Here is an 18,460-nt window from a genome sequence, read left to right as displayed (position 1 = left end):
ACAATTCTGGCAGTGGAGTTCCTGAAATGTTTATACAAACCAAACATAGAAACACTACAAAGTTCTGTCAGCCTGCAGAAAATGATATTTTGATGCTATACTTGCCCATTGTGTATAAAATACCGTAACATTTTCATAAGGAAAATAGTGAAGTAGGGTAATGAGGCCATGCCATGTTATTGGCAATATATTATACTGTATATTGTGGTATTTTTACAAATCCCATGCATGACCTAGGCTTTAGTTTATGCTATTTTATTTTGACACTGCTCAGAAGTAAGATGCAAGCAAGCCCTAAAGATCTTGTAAACTTGTTCAACATAAATTCAGGTGTAATAGGTGGAAAGAGAGTGGAATTCATTACAAGTCTGAACCTCTGCCAATTGCAAAAATAATTACTGCTAATTATAACTCACTGAGTATCCCTCTTTCATTGTGAAGTACAAAAACAGTAAACGTCATTACTGCCCATTAAAATAATTTGAACTAAGAAGCATAAGATTTCATATGGTAGCTGTGCTCATAATTTTAAATAGATCTCTTTTCTCCCCATTGTTATTCCACTATTACAGAGACTCTTAATCAAAGGTGAAAAATATTGGTGAAATATATACCAGCTTCCTCCACCAACAAGTCCTTAGAGCTCCTTCATTCATGTGAACTCTCTTGAATTTACATATTGTTCGACTGAAGCCTAAGAAAAATACAGTTATAATCCCAGAATCTGTATGTTGTTTTGCATGTTGCTGGCAATTGTAAGAAATCATCTCATAATTTGACATTGTCATAATTTGACAAACATCTACAAGTCTTATGTACTTCTGTAATATGCAGAAAAGTAATCTTCCAAATAAGCAGAAGCTTTTGGTTATGAACCCACTACGGAACCAGTCTGCCCAGGAATCATTCAGCACCCCAAGCCTGCCTGCCTTTGTGCCAGATTTGCTTGTCATGGGCTGCAGCTCTGCCCGGTGTCTGCTTTCCTTCTGGCTTTATACTCACTCACTCCACATGTAGTGCATTTTGATAAACTTCATTATGTCCAGACTCTGGTTTCCTGCTTTTGATCACAGTGAGAAAAGCCGTGTCGTACAGTCTGCTTCACATACAAACTGTGCAAGTCCAAGGTGAATTAAAGGTTTCTGTATCTGTCAAACATACATACACAGTTTTCTTCTGACTGTGCGCAGGGTTACATAACTACAGCTTTCAAATTTGGTCTGCAAATTCATTGTTCAATGTAAGCTTTTAGCTTTGTGAACGCTGTTGGAGTGCCTTGTACATGCCTTTTGCTAGTTGTGGGGCAAAGGCCTTGGGAGATTGGAGTATCATTTTTTATTGCTGTAACTCTAATTTCTCTATACAGTGGTTTGAAGGTTGCTGAATTTTAAGTTCTGGAAGAATATACGACAACATAGGGCTCCCCCATTTTGTATTAATGCCATTGCTGCACCCGTTGCACCTGAATTTTAAAGTAGCTTATATCCTTTTATTTAAAGCAATTTTAAGCAAAATAAAGTAGTATGGAAGCCCATTTCAGTCAAAATAAATACCTAATCATTTGCAGTACTTAAACTGTTAAAAATGCTACATACCAATGTGATCTAGTTGCATCCAATAAAAATATACCAAGCTAAATAAGTACTTTGCAGTCAATAAATCTTAGCGCTTTTCAGCAGACAATCAGTTTGGCTCGGTAGGAGCAAATTGATATACAAAGGATATACAAAGTCCAAGGATAATTAAAAACAAAACAAAACAAAACAAAACAACTCTCACTGCAGTTTTTTATGCCTGCTAATTGCATTCTTGGTCATAACCTTATATTCAAAATGTTCTTAATTTGACAAAACTTACTTTAATTGTTAACCTCATTAGAAACATTGTTGATTCTCTGTATTTTGAAACTCAGTGGAAAACAACAACAACAACAAAAACAGACCTGAGAAGGATTCAGTTGCTCAGTGCTTTATTTCACAGAAGAATGAACATTTCAGCAAACATACAGTATCGCACTTTCCACATATCAGCAGAGCCCAGGCAGTAGCAAAATGTTACTGATCTCTATGCTGTATTGGATGTTAGAAGGGGAAAAAAAAAAAAAAAAAAAAGTAAACTGAGCATAACGTTCAGATACAAATATTGTCAAATATATCCCTGGTTTAATTCCGTTTTAATTAAAGTAGATCTTATGCTGCCTCCTGTCGGTCAACTACAAACAAAAACATCTAAAATTAGACTCCACGTTTCAAAATGCAAACAGCATATCCTATATCCTATACCTTACCTAACAGTTACTACTAATCAGAAGAGGTATACAGCTTTCTTAATGGAGTAATACCAGGAATAAATCTGACCCAGTAAATCTACTCCATTTTTAAAATATAATGATTTTCTAACAGCAGTAAACTGACTTACTAGTAATGTATTTAGAATATAGAAAATAAATTCATTAGCACATAAATAATGATCATCAGGTCTGTGCAAACATAATCAATATAAACACCTGAATAATTGATATTTATTATAATTCAACCAATACGATAACATTACCAAAGTGCCATAACGTTTTGATAGCATTCTTTAAAAATTAAGATTATTCCAATATAATCATTACTGGGTATTGAAGTCCCACATACAATATATTATCTTAATGTGTATTATACTGGTCATGCTTATAATGTGTTCTGTGACATATAATAGACAACTATTAGAAATGTTTTGGTTACATCATTTAAGTGCAAATAGCATATACTTTTACATGCAATTTGAATGTTTTAAACATTTTACTATATTTCAGTGAGAACATAGGTAATCATTAATCTAGTCATGGACTGTTTTTAGAGGAATGTACATTTGCATAAAGTTCTGTGAGCTTTCAAAAGTCAGAAAAAATATAGAAAAAAATTGCACGAATTTTGGGATCTTTTTTAATTCCATAGCTGCTGTGTAAAGTCAACTAAAAATATCTATTTGATCCAGACTTACAGAAGTAACTCGAGCAAATAATCCATATTCTTTTGAGTAGTGTAGTTGACTTCACTGAGATTTCATCTGTGACTGGGTATTAATCACAGCATGTGGAATATAGGCCATTAGTCATATCATAAAGCCTTGTTTCTAACCATGACTTTCTAGCACAGCTGCTTCTGCACTCAGTTCCGCTATCAGATTTAACCCTTGTATGTGAAACTACAGCAAATAGCCTTTTTATTCCTCCTTGGGCTTTCCTACATAATAGAAGAAATTTCATTCTATTTCACAGTAACATTTTACAAGCAATAGTGTAAAATAACTGACACTACCACTTTATTTCTTGATCACCGATTAAGACAGCTAAACTCCATTTGAAATCCATGAACGATTTGTCGGATTGGGAACTGACATTAGTTCCTGTGCAAATCTCGCGTAGAATATTAAAGAAGCATGTGTTTTTCCAAATAAAGCTGCATTGTTTTCACTATATATATATATATATATATTGTATAATTTACCACATACGCCATTGCTCTGTCTGATGTCATGTGATAGAGGTGTGTGCGTATAGCAAGTAGCTGGATGGAGGACCACCAGATAAAATGTGCTGGAAGGAAAAACTTGGAGGAAAGAGCATCACCTGAATTTGTGACCGACTCAGTGCTGTTTATGCGGCCCAACAATTTGGTCAGGACAGTGGCAATTGAAAATAACTCGCACTTCTCTAGTCTCTTCCAACTTGCATAGCTGTTTATACCCATGTGCTATGGGCATAATGTCACTTTTGTCATTGCATAAATTGCATACTTATTACTTGGGTATAAAAACAGCACGAAAGCACAAGCAAAGAATTAGTATTTCTGATGGAAAGTGACAAGTTACAATAATTAAAGGTTAATGAAGTCTCTTTGCTACCTTGAGTAGCCTTATTAAAGCTAAAACTACTGTTCTCCTGTATGTCTATTTATTTGTCTCTTGATGTTTCAATAAGCAGAAATAGTTTTCTCCATCTCTCCTAAACTATTCAATACATTTGGTTTGCACTAATGAAAAGTAGTTGTGTTCCAGTACAAAAATACTTGCATTTCCATATGGTGATTCTATAGGGTACCTGTCTAAGTGTAGTTATAACATGAGTTGGAGACTCATGATGAAAAGAGCAAAATAAATGTGAAAGTTAGTGAAATACTACTACAACAAACTATTTACTTCTACAGAACTGACACATACCTTAATAGAAATTACTGAGGGGGGAAGGTTCCACTAGCAATAGGTTATCCAAATGTGCATAATTTTCATTTACATCCTTATGAAAATATTTATGATAAATACTATGTAATTTTTTAAAGATACCTGATAAGTAATAAAAATCACAGAATTGGAGCTTGCCATTGTTTGCTGTCTGAAAGAGAAATACATTGCTAGGTGATACCAAGCTTTAAGCACGAATGTTGAGCTTGACTTTTGCAGACAGTACATGCAGCAGAGATGTGATAACGAAATTACCCTACTTGCCTCAAGCCGTGTGAAAGATTTTTTAGCTACCTCACTAAATTTTGTTCATTTTTCAGCTACTTGGAAAAGACGTGCTTTGATGTTTAGAACCATTTTGACTGGCATAACACAACTTTATGGCTTAAGGGCTCCCAAAATGTTATTTAAATATTTGGAAAGAAAGAAAATTCTCAGGCTGTGGAAGATTACAAACGAGTTTATGAAACCTAGCTAATGCCAGTGTCCTTCCGTCAGACACAGGTCCCAATTTGTATGCATGAGATCAAATTTACTTCACTATGTATGCCTAGACTAATAGTAATACTGAAAGTCCATTACAATTTTAACGTGATGATTACTGTAGGAAGTTTCTCAAGCAATATATTATGTAGTGTTTACCATGTAATATTTTAACACTTAAAATTACTATGAAGTACAAGATGGAAGTGTCATTCATTTAAACTGCTATAGAAGTAAAAAAAAAAATTAAAAAAAAAATAAGGGGTTATTTCACTTCAGAATACTATTTACTTTAAGTATCGGGAGTTATTTATGTAACACTGTATTTTGTGTATGACAAGATACAAACTTTTCCCATAGTTAACTGAAGCAACAACTAAAGCTGACTGTACAGCTTGCTGCTTATCAGACAGCACTGCAGACTTCAGAGATGGAAGACTTCTGTTCAAAGCATTTTTTCTTGCAGCGACTGAGGTGACCACCTGTACAGCAAAGTTCCCACAGGAATCATCCACCCTGTAGAAATCTTTTTCGCCCTGCAGAATGGTACCAAGGTTTTTCTTGCCACAGCTATGGGATGACAACGGAAAGTACAGCTACTACTAAGGCACAAGGATGGAGAAAAACTGGTCAAACAGAAGAGCTGATGTAAGATGACAGAAATTATCAGTCTCTTCATGTTAGATACCTGGTTTTAATGCTGTGAAGGTCACTTTGGCTTTTGCCTTTGCTAAGGTCATTCTAATAAGATAAAGCTGACAAAAAAACAACGCATGAATGTAGATTTCTTTTAAACTTCAGTTACATAGGGAAAACAGTATCGCAAGCACTTTTCTCACTCAGCAATTTGTCTCCTAGGTCAACTGTGATTATTACAGAAATAATGGCACATTACAAGATGAATTCTTCATAACTTCTTTCTTGAAATGTAGTGTTTTGAAAATTAATCAGATAACTACAGAGAAGACTTGTATATAAAACTAAAAAATACTTTATATATAATGGCTAGCATTAATGACAATTTTATGGACCCTTTCAAAAACAACTCTATAGCTGACAATTTAAACTGAATAACTTAAAAATAGTACATAGTTTTATGCAAATTAATACCTAAAAATCTGTTCTAAAACTTGTGCATTTAAATAGATTCATCTGACTCAAGAGTTTCAAAATTCTCCGGAGCAAATTGTCATTACAGATGACCAGGGGTCCCTATATTTATTAAACTGAATGACCTGACAGTAAAACTCAGTTAAGGCTCTTGGCATTGGGGAAACTTCTTCCCACTCAGACCTACTGCTGTGGTAGACTTGAACTTCATCTGTGATTTCTTCTGGAGCATAATCACCACCTAATATATAAATTTTGTCTTCTGTCCCAACTGCGCCTGCATTAAAACCAGCACATTCAAAAGATCCTTCCCCTTTCCATACACAGGTTTCTGGGCAAAAGCTGTAGACCTTGTAGGTGGAGAGATCACATATATACAGCGTGCAGTTCACTGGAACAGCTTTGATTAGAGTTGCATGGAAAAACTGCCCAAATTCTGCTACAAGCTCCGACCACTGATCAGTCATAGCATTATACTTAAAGAAACAGTCAAGAGATGGATTAAAGGCATCAGTAATCTCTACTTCTGAGCCAAGGACGTAAATTATATTCTGACATGCACTTGCTTCTGGATAGTAGATACCTCTTGGTAACTGGCTTACAGATTTCCAGTCTTTGGAAATAGGATTATAACATTCTACATCCAAAAGACTTCGGGTTTCTTGAGCTCCTCTGGTCTTTCCACCTATTACAAACAACTGGTTTAAGGTTACAACAGATGTGTGCATTGTCCTTGGCTTTGTCATAGCTGACACGATGGAGAATTCGTTGCTGACTGGGCAATAGCACCAGGTTTGGTCCGTGGCATCATGAAACGGTTCAGCAATATGAAGCCTGACGGTCCTATAGCAATTCCCTTTACATCCTCCAGTTATAAATATTTTTTCTCCATAGCTAGATAAACTTGACCCTGGAAGATCAATCATGTGTGTATTTGGAAGTTCTTTCCATTTATCTGTTTTGATGTTGTAGCAAAATGTATGCCGGTTTTCTCCATCTTCATCAGTTTTATGAACAAATATGTATTTTTCTGTTGTTGAAGGACGTGCATCTGGAAACAGTCCACTAAAGTTTTGCACGCTTTTAACTGCATCATTGATTATTACTGAACAATTAGCACTTTTCAGTAAATATTCTTCAGAATGCAGAAAGTCTTGCAAAGTCTTTTCAGGTAACTGGTGTAGTCTCACTTTTTGGATCAAATTAGGCAGATATTTCTGTCGCGTTTCTAAGTTGTGTTTGGTCCACTGAAGGACAGCTTTCAACACTGATTCTTCCTCAGGGACATCTAGTTCGTCAGCCTCAAGACATTTTTGTAGTATCTCAAAATTAATCTCCAAGAAGTCACTTGATCTGAGTAGCAGGGAGAAGTGGTGCTGTACAAAATCTAGTGCATGATCAAATAAGCGGTCGGAGCCATAACTTTCTGATAGTGATAGCAACTGTAAGCAATTCACAAGATCAATACTTTTTATTAGAAAGTCACTGCAAGCTTTGGAAAGGAGTGAAACTTGAAGAAATGATGACAGCTGGAAGAGCATTTCCACATTATCATTTGTTATCTCTGTTTTTCCTGTGTAAGCATAATCAAGAAAAGCTTTCACTGCCTTGGGTGATAGATTACTAATAGTAACATTGCCATCATCTCGTTCTTTCATATTAACTTCAAACATGGCTCTGTGAATAAAATACAGAAGATATACACAGAAATTAAGGATCTAGCAAACAGAAGAGAACGCTGATGTGAGAAGGAGGAGATAATAAGGTGGGATGGCTGTATAGATCTAAAATGTGAAGGTTATCAAAAATAAGAACACATTTGCTTGATATGGTAGCAGACATAAAGCAGTGGTGATAAGAACGTATTCAAGGCGATAGCTCATAAAAATGATAGCAGCAGCTGTGTTTTCTATGGATTTTCAGAGTGAGATGAAGTCTACAGCTCTCAATGGGAACAAAGATGTGAAAATGTTAGGGGCAGCATCAGTTTCAACGCTGAGAAAGAAAGGCAGATTTAAAAAATATATAGCAAGAAACCAAAATGATTTAGGTCATGCACTGTGGATGAATACAGAAAATTAAGAGAAAAAAAGGCCTTCAAAATTGCAGGCTGGAACAAATGGCAGGATGGATGATGGGTGCACTCCTCAGTAATTAAGTGGGCGAGCGGTGAAAGAGGAGAAAAGTATGAAGAACCTTCATTTTTGCTATAGAGTTGACAGATAGATTTATGGGTACAGGCAGATGTCAGAAAAATGAGGTTTTGACGTAGTATTGGATGATAAAATGAATCTTGTGCTGAAAGTGGATTGTGACTGAATACAAACAATGGTTGAAATTATTAAACAAACATTATTGCTCAGTAGGTCTGTCCAAATTTTACTGCAACTCTGAGTATTTTATTACTAAATATGCAGTAACTAACATATAATAGCAACAGCTCCTGAATTTGACAAATGATATTAGAGAAAAAATTAGACAAATGATTCCAAATACTAAGTATATCATCTGGATTATTAATATATCAAATGTAGTTGCTATTAATAAAAGGAGCTCTGTTACACAATTAGTATCTGTATAGCATGTGATTTGTAAAATCCCATACTTCTATGAAGCCAAAGAGGAAAAAAAAAAATCACTGTGTATAGCATACTCTTTGGAAAGTGAAAATCTGGTAAAGCAGCAACTCACCTGACCTCCTGAACAAGAAGGTAAAATTACAGTAAGAAACTTACATCCCAAAGAACTTTTTACATACTCAACAACCCAATCTTTTGAATCCTTTCCTCATTGACCCAAGAGCTATGATATAAATCTCTAAGTTGTAGAGTAAAATGGAAAGGATGCTGGATGCCTAGGAAATGCACTACAGCTTCACTTACACACAATAGCAACTGAGTGATACCAGTAGGAGGAAAGCAGTCTAGGAAAAGGCTTTGAATCTGAAAGCTAAAGTGTAGGGAGCAAAATATTGCTGAATATTGGGTATACAAAATGAAAACAAAACTAAGAGAAGTCCAAAAGCAAGAAATATCATTTTTCAGATGAAAAACCTTTGATCTAGTGGACGTGGGTACTTTTTATTCCATGAAGGTAGTAAATGGGCCTTGCATTCCAGGACAACTTATGAATTCGATGGCTGCTGTTAGCAGCTGTTACATGCAAACCCTCCTGGCAAATTTTAACCTGAAATGCCTGTAGGTAGTAAAAAGGCCACGTTACCATGTGCTTACTCCAGTTCTAAAAATTAATGCTGGAAGCTCTTTCATACTAATATTCCTTTCTACCAGTGTCTTCGTGTTTCAGTAAAAAGTGTACTTGGAAACAGATTTTCAGCATGGAATTGCATGACTGAGTCTTACTAATGAAAAGCTCAGCAAAGTTCTTCATAAATTTATATTCTGTATGTGAATAATCTGTCCCTTAAGAATATATAGCGTTAAGTACCAGAAAGAAGATCACAGATTTGTTTCATGCTGAAAGGCTGAACTCTGTAGTTTAGAAAAACGTATCAGATATCTGATAAATAATTATGAAGACAAACAGTGCTACGCTGATCACTCATCTTACTACAAAAAAATCCAGCCCCACTCCAAAACCATGAACAATTTACCCACAATTGTTCAATGCAAAATGTATATGGAATCAACCTGTTATGTTTCACAATGTAAATATGCCAAAGTACATAGACTGTCCCAAACAAAGTCAAACAATTGCAGACCTTCAGGTACAGATACAGGCAACTTATTTAAATTCTACCAAACAGCAGAGTCAGTTAAGGTTTGCTATCTTTATTTCACAGTACAGACTGCTGTTTGAATCTAAAATTCATAGGGTACTCATATCACTTTGGAAATTTAACATTGCAATTTCTTTCTCTTTCTTTCTTTCTCTTTCTTTCATTTCTCTCTTTCTTTTTCTTTCTCTCTCTTTCTCTCTTTCCTTCTCTCTTTCTCTCTCTTTTTTTTTTAAGTATCCTTAATATGATGTTTGACCACTTTGATTAAAACCCTGCAGACATGTGAAAACTGTGTTGATTTATCTTTTAATTTTTGGTATTCCTTCCCTCCCTCTCAGAGAACTTACAATCCATTTCCTACAAAGTCACGCCAAAATTATGTTTACCTGAAAAAATCACTGCATGCTGCCAGTACACAACGATGACAAGGAATTATTTCATCTTTCACAATAATTTTAAAGTCAAAAAATATATTTTGTTCTCTGAACTTTTGTAGTACTTTTAGAATTTGTTGTCCATGACCTTCAGCCACTAAGGAATTGATTTTACTTTCAGGAACAGAAATTCCATTGCAAATAGGTCTGCTAATGTAATCCCGTTGATTGGCCATGTTTTCTTCAATCTACTCCTGAAATGGAAAAATAAGTAATTGATTTTAGAGTCTCATTATTTTTGTAATCAATATGCCATAAAACACAAATCCTGAAGTTGGTTTGCAAGTCGTATGTACAGTTCTAAATTTAAGTGACTTTTACATTGAATTTGATAATAATACTTCTACTTTGCAAAATACGTAAAGAAGACATACTTTGAAAAGTAAAATATCTGACGTAGCAAAAAGCATATCTACAAATAGTACCTACCTGTAGGATTTTTTTCAATAGAGTCCACAGGGAACATACCAAGGAGTGCGATATAGATTTTAATTGTCATGAAAGAGAGTATTCCTAGGCTTACCCTCAAAAAAATAAACACTTATAATTTGATGAAAAATGAAGATGGAAAAGGAGAATTTCATTACATATTTTTAGATTTTAAGAAGGTTCATTTGCATACTACAAACCCCCAAACTCAAAGCAGACCAATGGTCTTTCTAAGGCTTACAGAGCACAGGAGATACAGGCTCCTGGATTCCCGTTAGGCATTCCAGACAAAAATAACAGCACAAACACAACAGCCTGGCCTAACCACACGATTGGTAGGGGTTACCAGGTGGGGTCATTTAGAGACAGTTTGGTGACAGTACAGCTTTGAGTGTTTCAGCAATTGACACTGACTTTACCTTGCAATCTCTACTCTTGCCCCTGAAGCTGTCTGTTTGCTTACGGCTTACCCTGCACGCTGGGAGCTCCATTTACAGTGATGTACATTAACTGGGTTCAGAACTGATTTAATCTTAAGACAGTGCAATCTCCCTTTCAGTAGACAAGGTTTTCTAGTGAAAAGCCCTATACTGAATAAAGTGCATGGTTTGTACAGTAAGTTGGGCTTTGCCTTTTTTTTTTTTTTTTTGTAAATTAAAAATATTTTATTCCACTTACATGGCATAACAAAAAATACTTCATATAAATATAAATATATTTAATATAAAAATATTTTCTATTTATATTAAATATTTTATATTTTATAAATATAAAATATATTTAAAATATATAAATATATTTTATTTACACCTATACTGAGGGCTATTCATACTGCTTCAGACGCATAAACTGGCCTTGCTGGAAACTTGTGTCAAGCTCGCCTATTTTAAAGCTTAAGGAAACATGGCACAGTTTTTCTATTAGAGGATTCTGCTTCCACAATTCCAATTACAATTAGCAACAGATAATGGCCCACCTGAATTGACAAAGAAGGGGATAAAAAAATCCAAGCCAAACACGGAGACCATAAAAATACCGATTCTGTTTTTTAAATTTCATGAAAAGGCTTATCTAATCAGGTGATACATTCAGAACAAACTACGCCATCAGGCAGTCTTCTTCATGGGAGGTACTTTCACAGCAGACTGATCTATGCTTTTATCTAGTCAGGTAGCTCCAACCACAAATAGACCTCCATGTCTCCTGGAATAGAAGAGATCCATTGATCTTGCTCCCAGCACTGGCACCCTTGGAGCAGGCATCTTCTCCTTGCCATGGCCAGACAATCTCATGTATTCACTCTTTCCATTCTAAGCCTGAGGAACTAGGAAAATACAGAAGAACAAGACCACCGTTTATTCTGATAATACATGGCCTCATAAACCCCAACTTCCATAAATCATAAAGCTTTTTTTTTGTGTCAGAATTCTCTAGAATACCTTTTTCTTATGACCTTCAATTCTACTCCTCAAAAGACTGAATCTGGAAAAAGCAGAGTCATTTCAGTAAAATTAGTTTCTCACAATTCAATGAAACTTAAAATAAGTGAATTTCAGGGTTTAATTAGCATTATATATTTTTTTTCTAAAGGAAATGTAAACCTTTTCACAAAATTCTGGAATTGATAATAGATAGTAGACATGTTCCTCCTTTTACATGTAATTTCTATATCAAGCTCTGACTTACTACTTGTTTTCTGTGGGTAAAATTACCAGTTTCAGTAACATTTATCTTTGTATAAGGAACACAGAAACATCTAATGTCATCAGGTCCATCTCTGCAGGCAAAGACATCATATAATCACTTTCATAAAAGCATATATTTTCCTATTTTTCTTTTACCACCACTATTTCCACTGAAAAGCTATCCCACTACTATTGATGACAAGACTGCAAGCATTCTTTTAAGTACACATTCAATTTATTAATGCTTACGCATATTTGTTCTTCTGACAAAACTGTTATTTGACTTAATTTTCCTTTGTGATATTTAGTCACTCACAATGATCAAGTGACGATATCCTCTTTTTCATCTACTTTTGTTAGGATGAATTAAACAACTGTCAAAATTTCTAAAGCCATTTATGAGACTGATTTTTTGTTTTGCTTATTATTTCTTGCAGCTTTTTCTTCATTCAGTCCAGTTTGAGCTCATCTTTCTTTCATTGTTATCAGATTTATTGTACAGCACGATGGTTAAATTCTCAGCAGCGTCTCACTACTCATCCAGTGCATCTTAATCCTAATCTGTGATAGCAGTGTCTCCTTATTTTGTATTAAAAGCAATTTTCAGTGATGTACTGCAACTGGTTTTGTCCACCATTAAGGAAGATATACAGAATACTGTGCTTTGTCACTCCTTCCTCTGCTCCACTGAAAAAAAATACATCAATTCTCATTTCCCCTGTAGCGAATTCCTGCTTTACATGATATTTTTGGTACTATTTTACCAGTTTGACCAATCTGTTCATGATTTTAGATCCCTACAAAATACCTTGAACAATTCAGCTAAAACTTTGTATGTTAAAAACAGAGCCAAGTAGTATTTATAATTATTTCATGCATCTTCTACAAAGTTGTATGAATTAATCAATAGTTGCAAATACATTGATAAATATTTGATCAAGTTCCTGACAGCAGAGTTAAAACATGGGGGTGCAGACATATGCTGTGTAGGTCTGGAGTTCAGAAAATCTGGGCAATGAGACTCCTTATTTTTGTTCCTTTTAGGAACACAGAATTCCAGTTACAGAGTCTGTCTTTATGTCGATTACCATGAACCAAACTCCAGTAGATGGTTCATTAGACTTGGGATCTTCTACTTTAATTTCTTAACATACAGCTGTGTGCCATATAGCCTCTTCCCAAGGCACACAAAAGCTACACTTTCTCAGGCCCTCTTCCATCACGCAACCCCACAGATACTCGTCACACAACAGCCTTCTGGCACCTCTTATAATGTGACACATCAGACCCTCAGTGCTGGCATATGGGGCTGGGTACTGCCTGCTCTGAGACCAAACGTGGTCTCTGATGTGGCCAGACTGAAGGTTCCCCACCACTCGGCAAAGCTTCTTTGCTCACGTACTGAACGTTTTCACATCTTGTACTGATGAATGCCACATTTTGGTCACTGGGTTGACGCACAACTGGCCATAAGAATGGCAAGACCCACGGCATCCCGAAGAGGTCGGGAGGGACAGATTACAGGCTCAGGAACGCTTCAGCTACCTGCCATATGGCCTCCTTGCTGAAGACGCCCTGACAGAAGGGAGCCTTGGGTTGCTGTCTAGGTTCGTGCTTGTGGGCTCCATCTGGTCACGGCTGATCATCTTCCACTCTTACTGTACGGTTATCCCCTTTGTTCTCACTCTGCCTTCTCAAAGGGAATTTTATTATTGTTTTTTCCAGTTTCAGAGTTCTGTGTATCTTTAAGTATCAGCCCAGCTTTCTAAAAAATGAAACCAAACCCCGTTAAAGTTTTACTACATGAAAGTCACATCTGCACCGGCCACTGCAATGACATTTGACAAAGACGTTTATTTAAGGCCGACCCCACTTAACACATGATCAGGAAGATATTATGTGTACCTTCCAAGGCTCAGACTTCCACTTGAGATGTGAGGCATTCTGCACACCTGACAGCTGTATGGCAAGAAACGGCCAGCTTATGTCTGGCCACAAAGTAAGCCAAAACAGCAGGCACCTGAACAGCAGGAGGTGGGGACGGTAAGGTAATGGCAGTCGTTAGGGTGGATGAACTAAGGGAACACCTTATGGGAAGAACAAGGTAAGAGCATTCTCACGGTCCATTACAAAGTACAATAGAAAGGACCCAGACCTCTTTAGTTCTGCTGTTCACAAGGCCCTCCATTTCAATACTGCCCTTTTCCCAAAAGCAGTCTAGAAAATAATGAGCTAGACGACCCAGGTGTCAGGTATCCACACTGAAAAGCGTGATAAGCCTACAGTCAAAATGTGGTATAGGCACATTCCTATTACTATTATCTTATCTCTTTGTAAAAAGCTTCAAGAAAATGCCTAACTGTCCTTAATGGTTGTACACCAAGCACATTGCTGCAACACCACTCCCTGAACTTCTGGAGGAATTCTTTTATCTCACTGATGGTAATGTTACCTTTTCAAAAATAGTTAAAAGATGTAACATCGTTATAAAGATTTTCTATTATTTGGCACCATTGGCAACCCTTCTTAGATGTATTGGTAGTTCTGTGTATGTAAGAAATTGAAATGTGCAATTTATCTGTTTATAGTCTTCCTCTGGGAAGTCCGGCTGCCTTTTTGAGTATCAATTTCCTAATCTTGATGTTTGTAGACTCCTAGACATTACACTAAGAGACTGTAGTCTCTTGGACTGGTACTCCAGACTGCAGTATCTTCAAGATATCTAAGAGACAGCATAATTTAAACTTATACAACTGTCCAAAAACATCCAAGCCAGCCATTTTCTAAATATCTAAACAGCCACACGCTAAAATCATAATCAGTATGCCTCCTATAATAGGTGATAGCACCCATTCTACCAGGTGTGAAACGGCAAAGCAAACAGAGCTGCAGAGTGAGCTCTGAGCACAGACAACCTTTGCTTTGGGTTGTGTCTACTGTGGTTGTCACCAGAGCATTGAACAGAACATAGCCATAGAAAGTACCTGTATTTATACATACTGAACCGACAGCCCAGATAGCCTTAGATGCTGTGACTAACAGGTAAAGCTGTTAGTTACATTTTGTGCTAATGAAGATGAGAATGGTGTGAGATGTGCTGTTCTATGTGGATAACAGAGGTAAGTTACAAGGGAAGGACAAAGGCATGCATAGTAAGAATCGAGCATGAAAACCCTGATAAGGAGGACACAGTACAAAGTGACACTGGAGGAGACTAACACCAAACTCTTTTGATGATTTATAACAGTAAAATAAAAATCTATATAGAAATATATCCAACTTTGTAATAGCCAAACGGATGTTGTTTTGTGAAAGTATACAACATACATAAATATTGTGCCTAAGCTAGCATTTTGTGAGAAAAAAACATGCCAGGGCCGTGCCTGCCTGACAATAAACATGACTGAACCTCTGCAATTGAACAGAAGCCGAGACCATTCCCAACACAATGGACACCAATCTTACTTGACCAGTGCATTCACACAGCACAAATAACATTCTCCGTGTAGATGCTCTCTCCTCTAATAATGCACACATCCAAAACAGTCTAAACTCAACACTGAAGTACCAAATAAGGGTTAACAAAAAACTGTAAAGCACCCTTTAGCTGTTTTATCTCAAAGCACAATATAACTGTGCTGTAGCACTCTCTGTACAGCACTCTCTGTAAATTAAAGAAGAAAAAAGACATTATTTCTTAATAGTTGTTACGTATGAGAACTATCTCATAAGAAACAAATAGCGATTCAAGAGAGCATTACCTTTGTCACTTTACCTGCTCCCAACTTGGTTGGTATGTCTTACTAGACAAAAGGGTTTTAGAAAAGAGAGATTGTAAATGCTGTTATTTTACAGAGTATTTTATGTACCTAGGAACAAAGAATTAAGACAATGAAGATAAAGAAACTGTATTCATTTTTGCGAGGAGGCTTTAGTTTTCTAATACAAAATTTAACTGTACAGAAAGTGTAAGTTTTGAAAAAATACTTCCTCTTACCCTTCAGCTGCTTTAGTGTAGTAAGAATTAGAATGCTATAAAATCTTGGGAGGTTCAGCATGTCAAGTTCAATGTTTTAAATTAATATTTTAAAATTTATTTTTAATACTTTGAGTACTCTACATAGTTATTAAGACGATTTGCTGTTTTCACTCCTGATCTATTCAAAGGGGGAGAAATTAGTAATTTATTGTCAAATTTTAAACACACTGCTCCCCACTACACATCTAATTTAACAGCTCCTGATTCAGCAAGATGAGAATGAGTGGAATAGGTGTCTAAAGGGTACCTTTGGTAATCCTTCTAATTGCTGACTATACAGGCAAGAGTGCACTGAAAGACAATTTAAGTGTAAATATTAAGTAGAAAGTTCTGTATTTTTATATTTTGTTATTGCTTTGTCTTCACTGTGTCAAATATCTGCAATCTAAAACAGCAACAGAATTCCAAGTTCCTGTCTGGAAAATTCAGTGCAACTCAGTCTCACAGCTTTTTCATAAATAAGTGAACATCGCAGAAAATGAATGCTCAGTCAATCATTTTCAGACAATCAAAAAAGATGCATGTGACATTATGAGACATTTACTCCACAAAAAAGTGGCATTTATCAATAATACATACTGAGACAGTACTGTAAGAAGAAAAGGTGACACAGAGACTTTAAAGATTTGAATTCTTTAGAAGTGATTGAAAAAAAGCAGCATGAAAAGGAAAAAAAAATGAAGAAGAAACAGCATGGTACCAGCAGGAAGCAGTGAAATTGCACTGGTTCCTGCAGACATTCCCAATGTGGAAGATTCCCTCTCTGCAAGCAGCAGTCTGTAATTGCATATCCTTTCACAAACACATAAATCCATTAAGACAAAAAAAAATTAATCAGGAGAACTCAAACTGACTGGATTTTATTGTAAAGCTAAACTTCTTAAAATCATCAGGTTCCTTTGGAAATTATTTTTAGATAAGGAAGGTCAAGAATCGTAATCTTCATTTTCCATATAAAAGATGGAATTGAAATGCAATGTTGTACTTCGAATTCTGGCAAAAGTAATAACTGCAAGTTCCAGAAGAGAAAAATCACTGTATTTACTGGGTTTTCTAGTCTTTTAAGCTCTGTATGTGATTAAAAAAAGTTAATCAGATACAGATTATTATTCGTGAGCATCATTTTCCTGCTTTTTCTGACTGTACTAAATCCTCCTCTGCTGTCATTTCACTTTGTGTCAGTGTGGATAACACACAAGGGAGTAGGTATGACATCCCTTGCTTAAGTCACAAGAAAAAATGGGAATCACATTTGAAAAGAAACAAATTACACTGCTGATGCCTTCCTGAAACACTTTCTTCCCCAGCTGTTACTTCAGCATTTAAAATATTTTGCAGAGCCCAACCTGTACGCAGTTATAATTGGGGTTATTTTGGGCAGGAAGACAACAGCTCTCCTGGCCTGGGGGGAAACAGCATTTTTTTTTTTCACATTACAGGGAGCTGGGATGCTGAATAACGACATATTCTAAGAAATGCCTGACGTAACACCACTTTATTATTTTTATTTATCATTTGATGGCTAGCACAGAGGCGCAGCCGAAAACACGGAAGTGCCCAGAAGCGCTGCCCCTTCCCCTGAGGCCCCCAATCCGCAGCCCAGGGGAACAAAATGGCCCCGCCGCTGGTCTGCGGCTGAGGGCACCACCTCAACCCACTGTGCCCCCCACCGAGACACATGACAACGGCCCCAGCAGACCTCTGGGGCGGGACGGGGCCTTCAGGGGCCCTACCCGGGGTGACACTGGCTCTGTCCCTGTCCCCAACCCTGTCCCCCTCCCTGCCCCTGCCCTCACAGCGCCCCGCCCGCCAGGGGAGGGCAGCGCCTTCAGCACCGCTATTGCGCATGCCCACCCTCCCGCGCATGCGCCCTGCGCCGCCTCCCTTCATTCTAAGGGAGGACTCAGCCTGCCGGCCCGTTTTTTCCTCTTGCAGCCCGACTGCGGGCTCCGGGACGTGGCGGTTGCCGGTGCCGCCGCTGCCCCTCTGTAAGCAGCGAAGAGCTGCCTCCCTCCCCACCTCCGCGCTCCCCGCCGAACAGCGCGCACCCACCTGCAGCCGCCACCAGCAGCTCACCGCCCCGCTCTGGCCCACCCCCCGGCGGCAGCCCCGCCAGTGGATTGGCTCCTTCCGGTGTCATTCTCCGCGCTCTCTCCCTCGGAATGGCTCGGCGGGCTGTCAATCGGGATAAAGCCCCGCCCCACCCTCCCATAGAGCTCTGACGGCGCCGCCCAGCCTCCTTCTCCCTGATAAGCCGGCGGTTGGCGCGTTCCCCTGTCACTCAGGGCTTTTCTGGCACCGGATTGGTTCTGGC

At 37.4% G+C, this 18,460-nt stretch overlaps 1 protein-coding gene across 4 annotated transcripts; it reads right to left on the bottom strand.

The window, feature by feature from the left end:
• Nucleotides 1-1,952: 1,952 nt before the first annotated feature.
• KBTBD3 (kelch repeat and BTB domain containing 3) lies at nt 1,953-18,242 on the bottom strand. 4 transcript variants are annotated; one of them, XR_007707682.1, is made up of 6 exons: nt 18,199-18,242; nt 11,862-11,904; nt 11,399-11,746; nt 9,946-10,187; nt 4,330-7,497; nt 1,953-2,212 (listed from the first exon to the last, which is right to left on the bottom strand). XR_007707682.1 is itself a non-coding variant. In XM_050708030.1 (5 exons), exons 4-5 carry the CDS (start codon nt 10,167-10,169, stop codon nt 5,877-5,879), a joined length of 1,845 nt encoding a protein of 614 aa, XP_050563987.1. In that variant the 5' UTR covers nt 10,170-10,187; nt 11,399-11,746; nt 11,862-11,904; nt 18,199-18,242; the 3' UTR covers nt 1,953-5,876. The 4 variants fall into 4 exon arrangements, 3 of the variants coding, with proteins under 3 accessions (XP_050563987.1, XP_035398539.1, XP_050563986.1); XM_050708030.1 differs by having other exon boundaries at nt 1,953-7,497; XM_035542646.2 differs by lacking the exon at nt 11,862-11,904 and having other exon boundaries at nt 1,953-7,497.
• Between the last annotated feature and the right edge of the window lie 218 nt (nt 18,243-18,460).

The sequence above is a fragment of the Cygnus atratus genome, chromosome 1 (genome assembly GCF_013377495.2).
Source record: "Cygnus atratus isolate AKBS03 ecotype Queensland, Australia chromosome 1, CAtr_DNAZoo_HiC_assembly, whole genome shotgun sequence".
NCBI classification, from domain to species: domain Eukaryota; kingdom Metazoa; phylum Chordata; class Aves; order Anseriformes; family Anatidae; genus Cygnus; species Cygnus atratus.
This window is presented reverse-complemented; position numbering and strand designations above follow the sequence as displayed.

Bases quoted from the DNA above. Each gene is read 5' to 3' on its own strand.
- KBTBD3 (XM_050708030.1), bottom strand. From the start codon at position 10,169: ATGGCCAATCAACGGGATTACATTAGCAGACCTATTTGCAATGGAATT. The intron at 7,498-9,945 runs GTAAACATAATT...TTTTATTCACAG, and splicing joins GCATGCAGTGATTTTTTCAG to AGCCATGTTTGAAGTTAATA.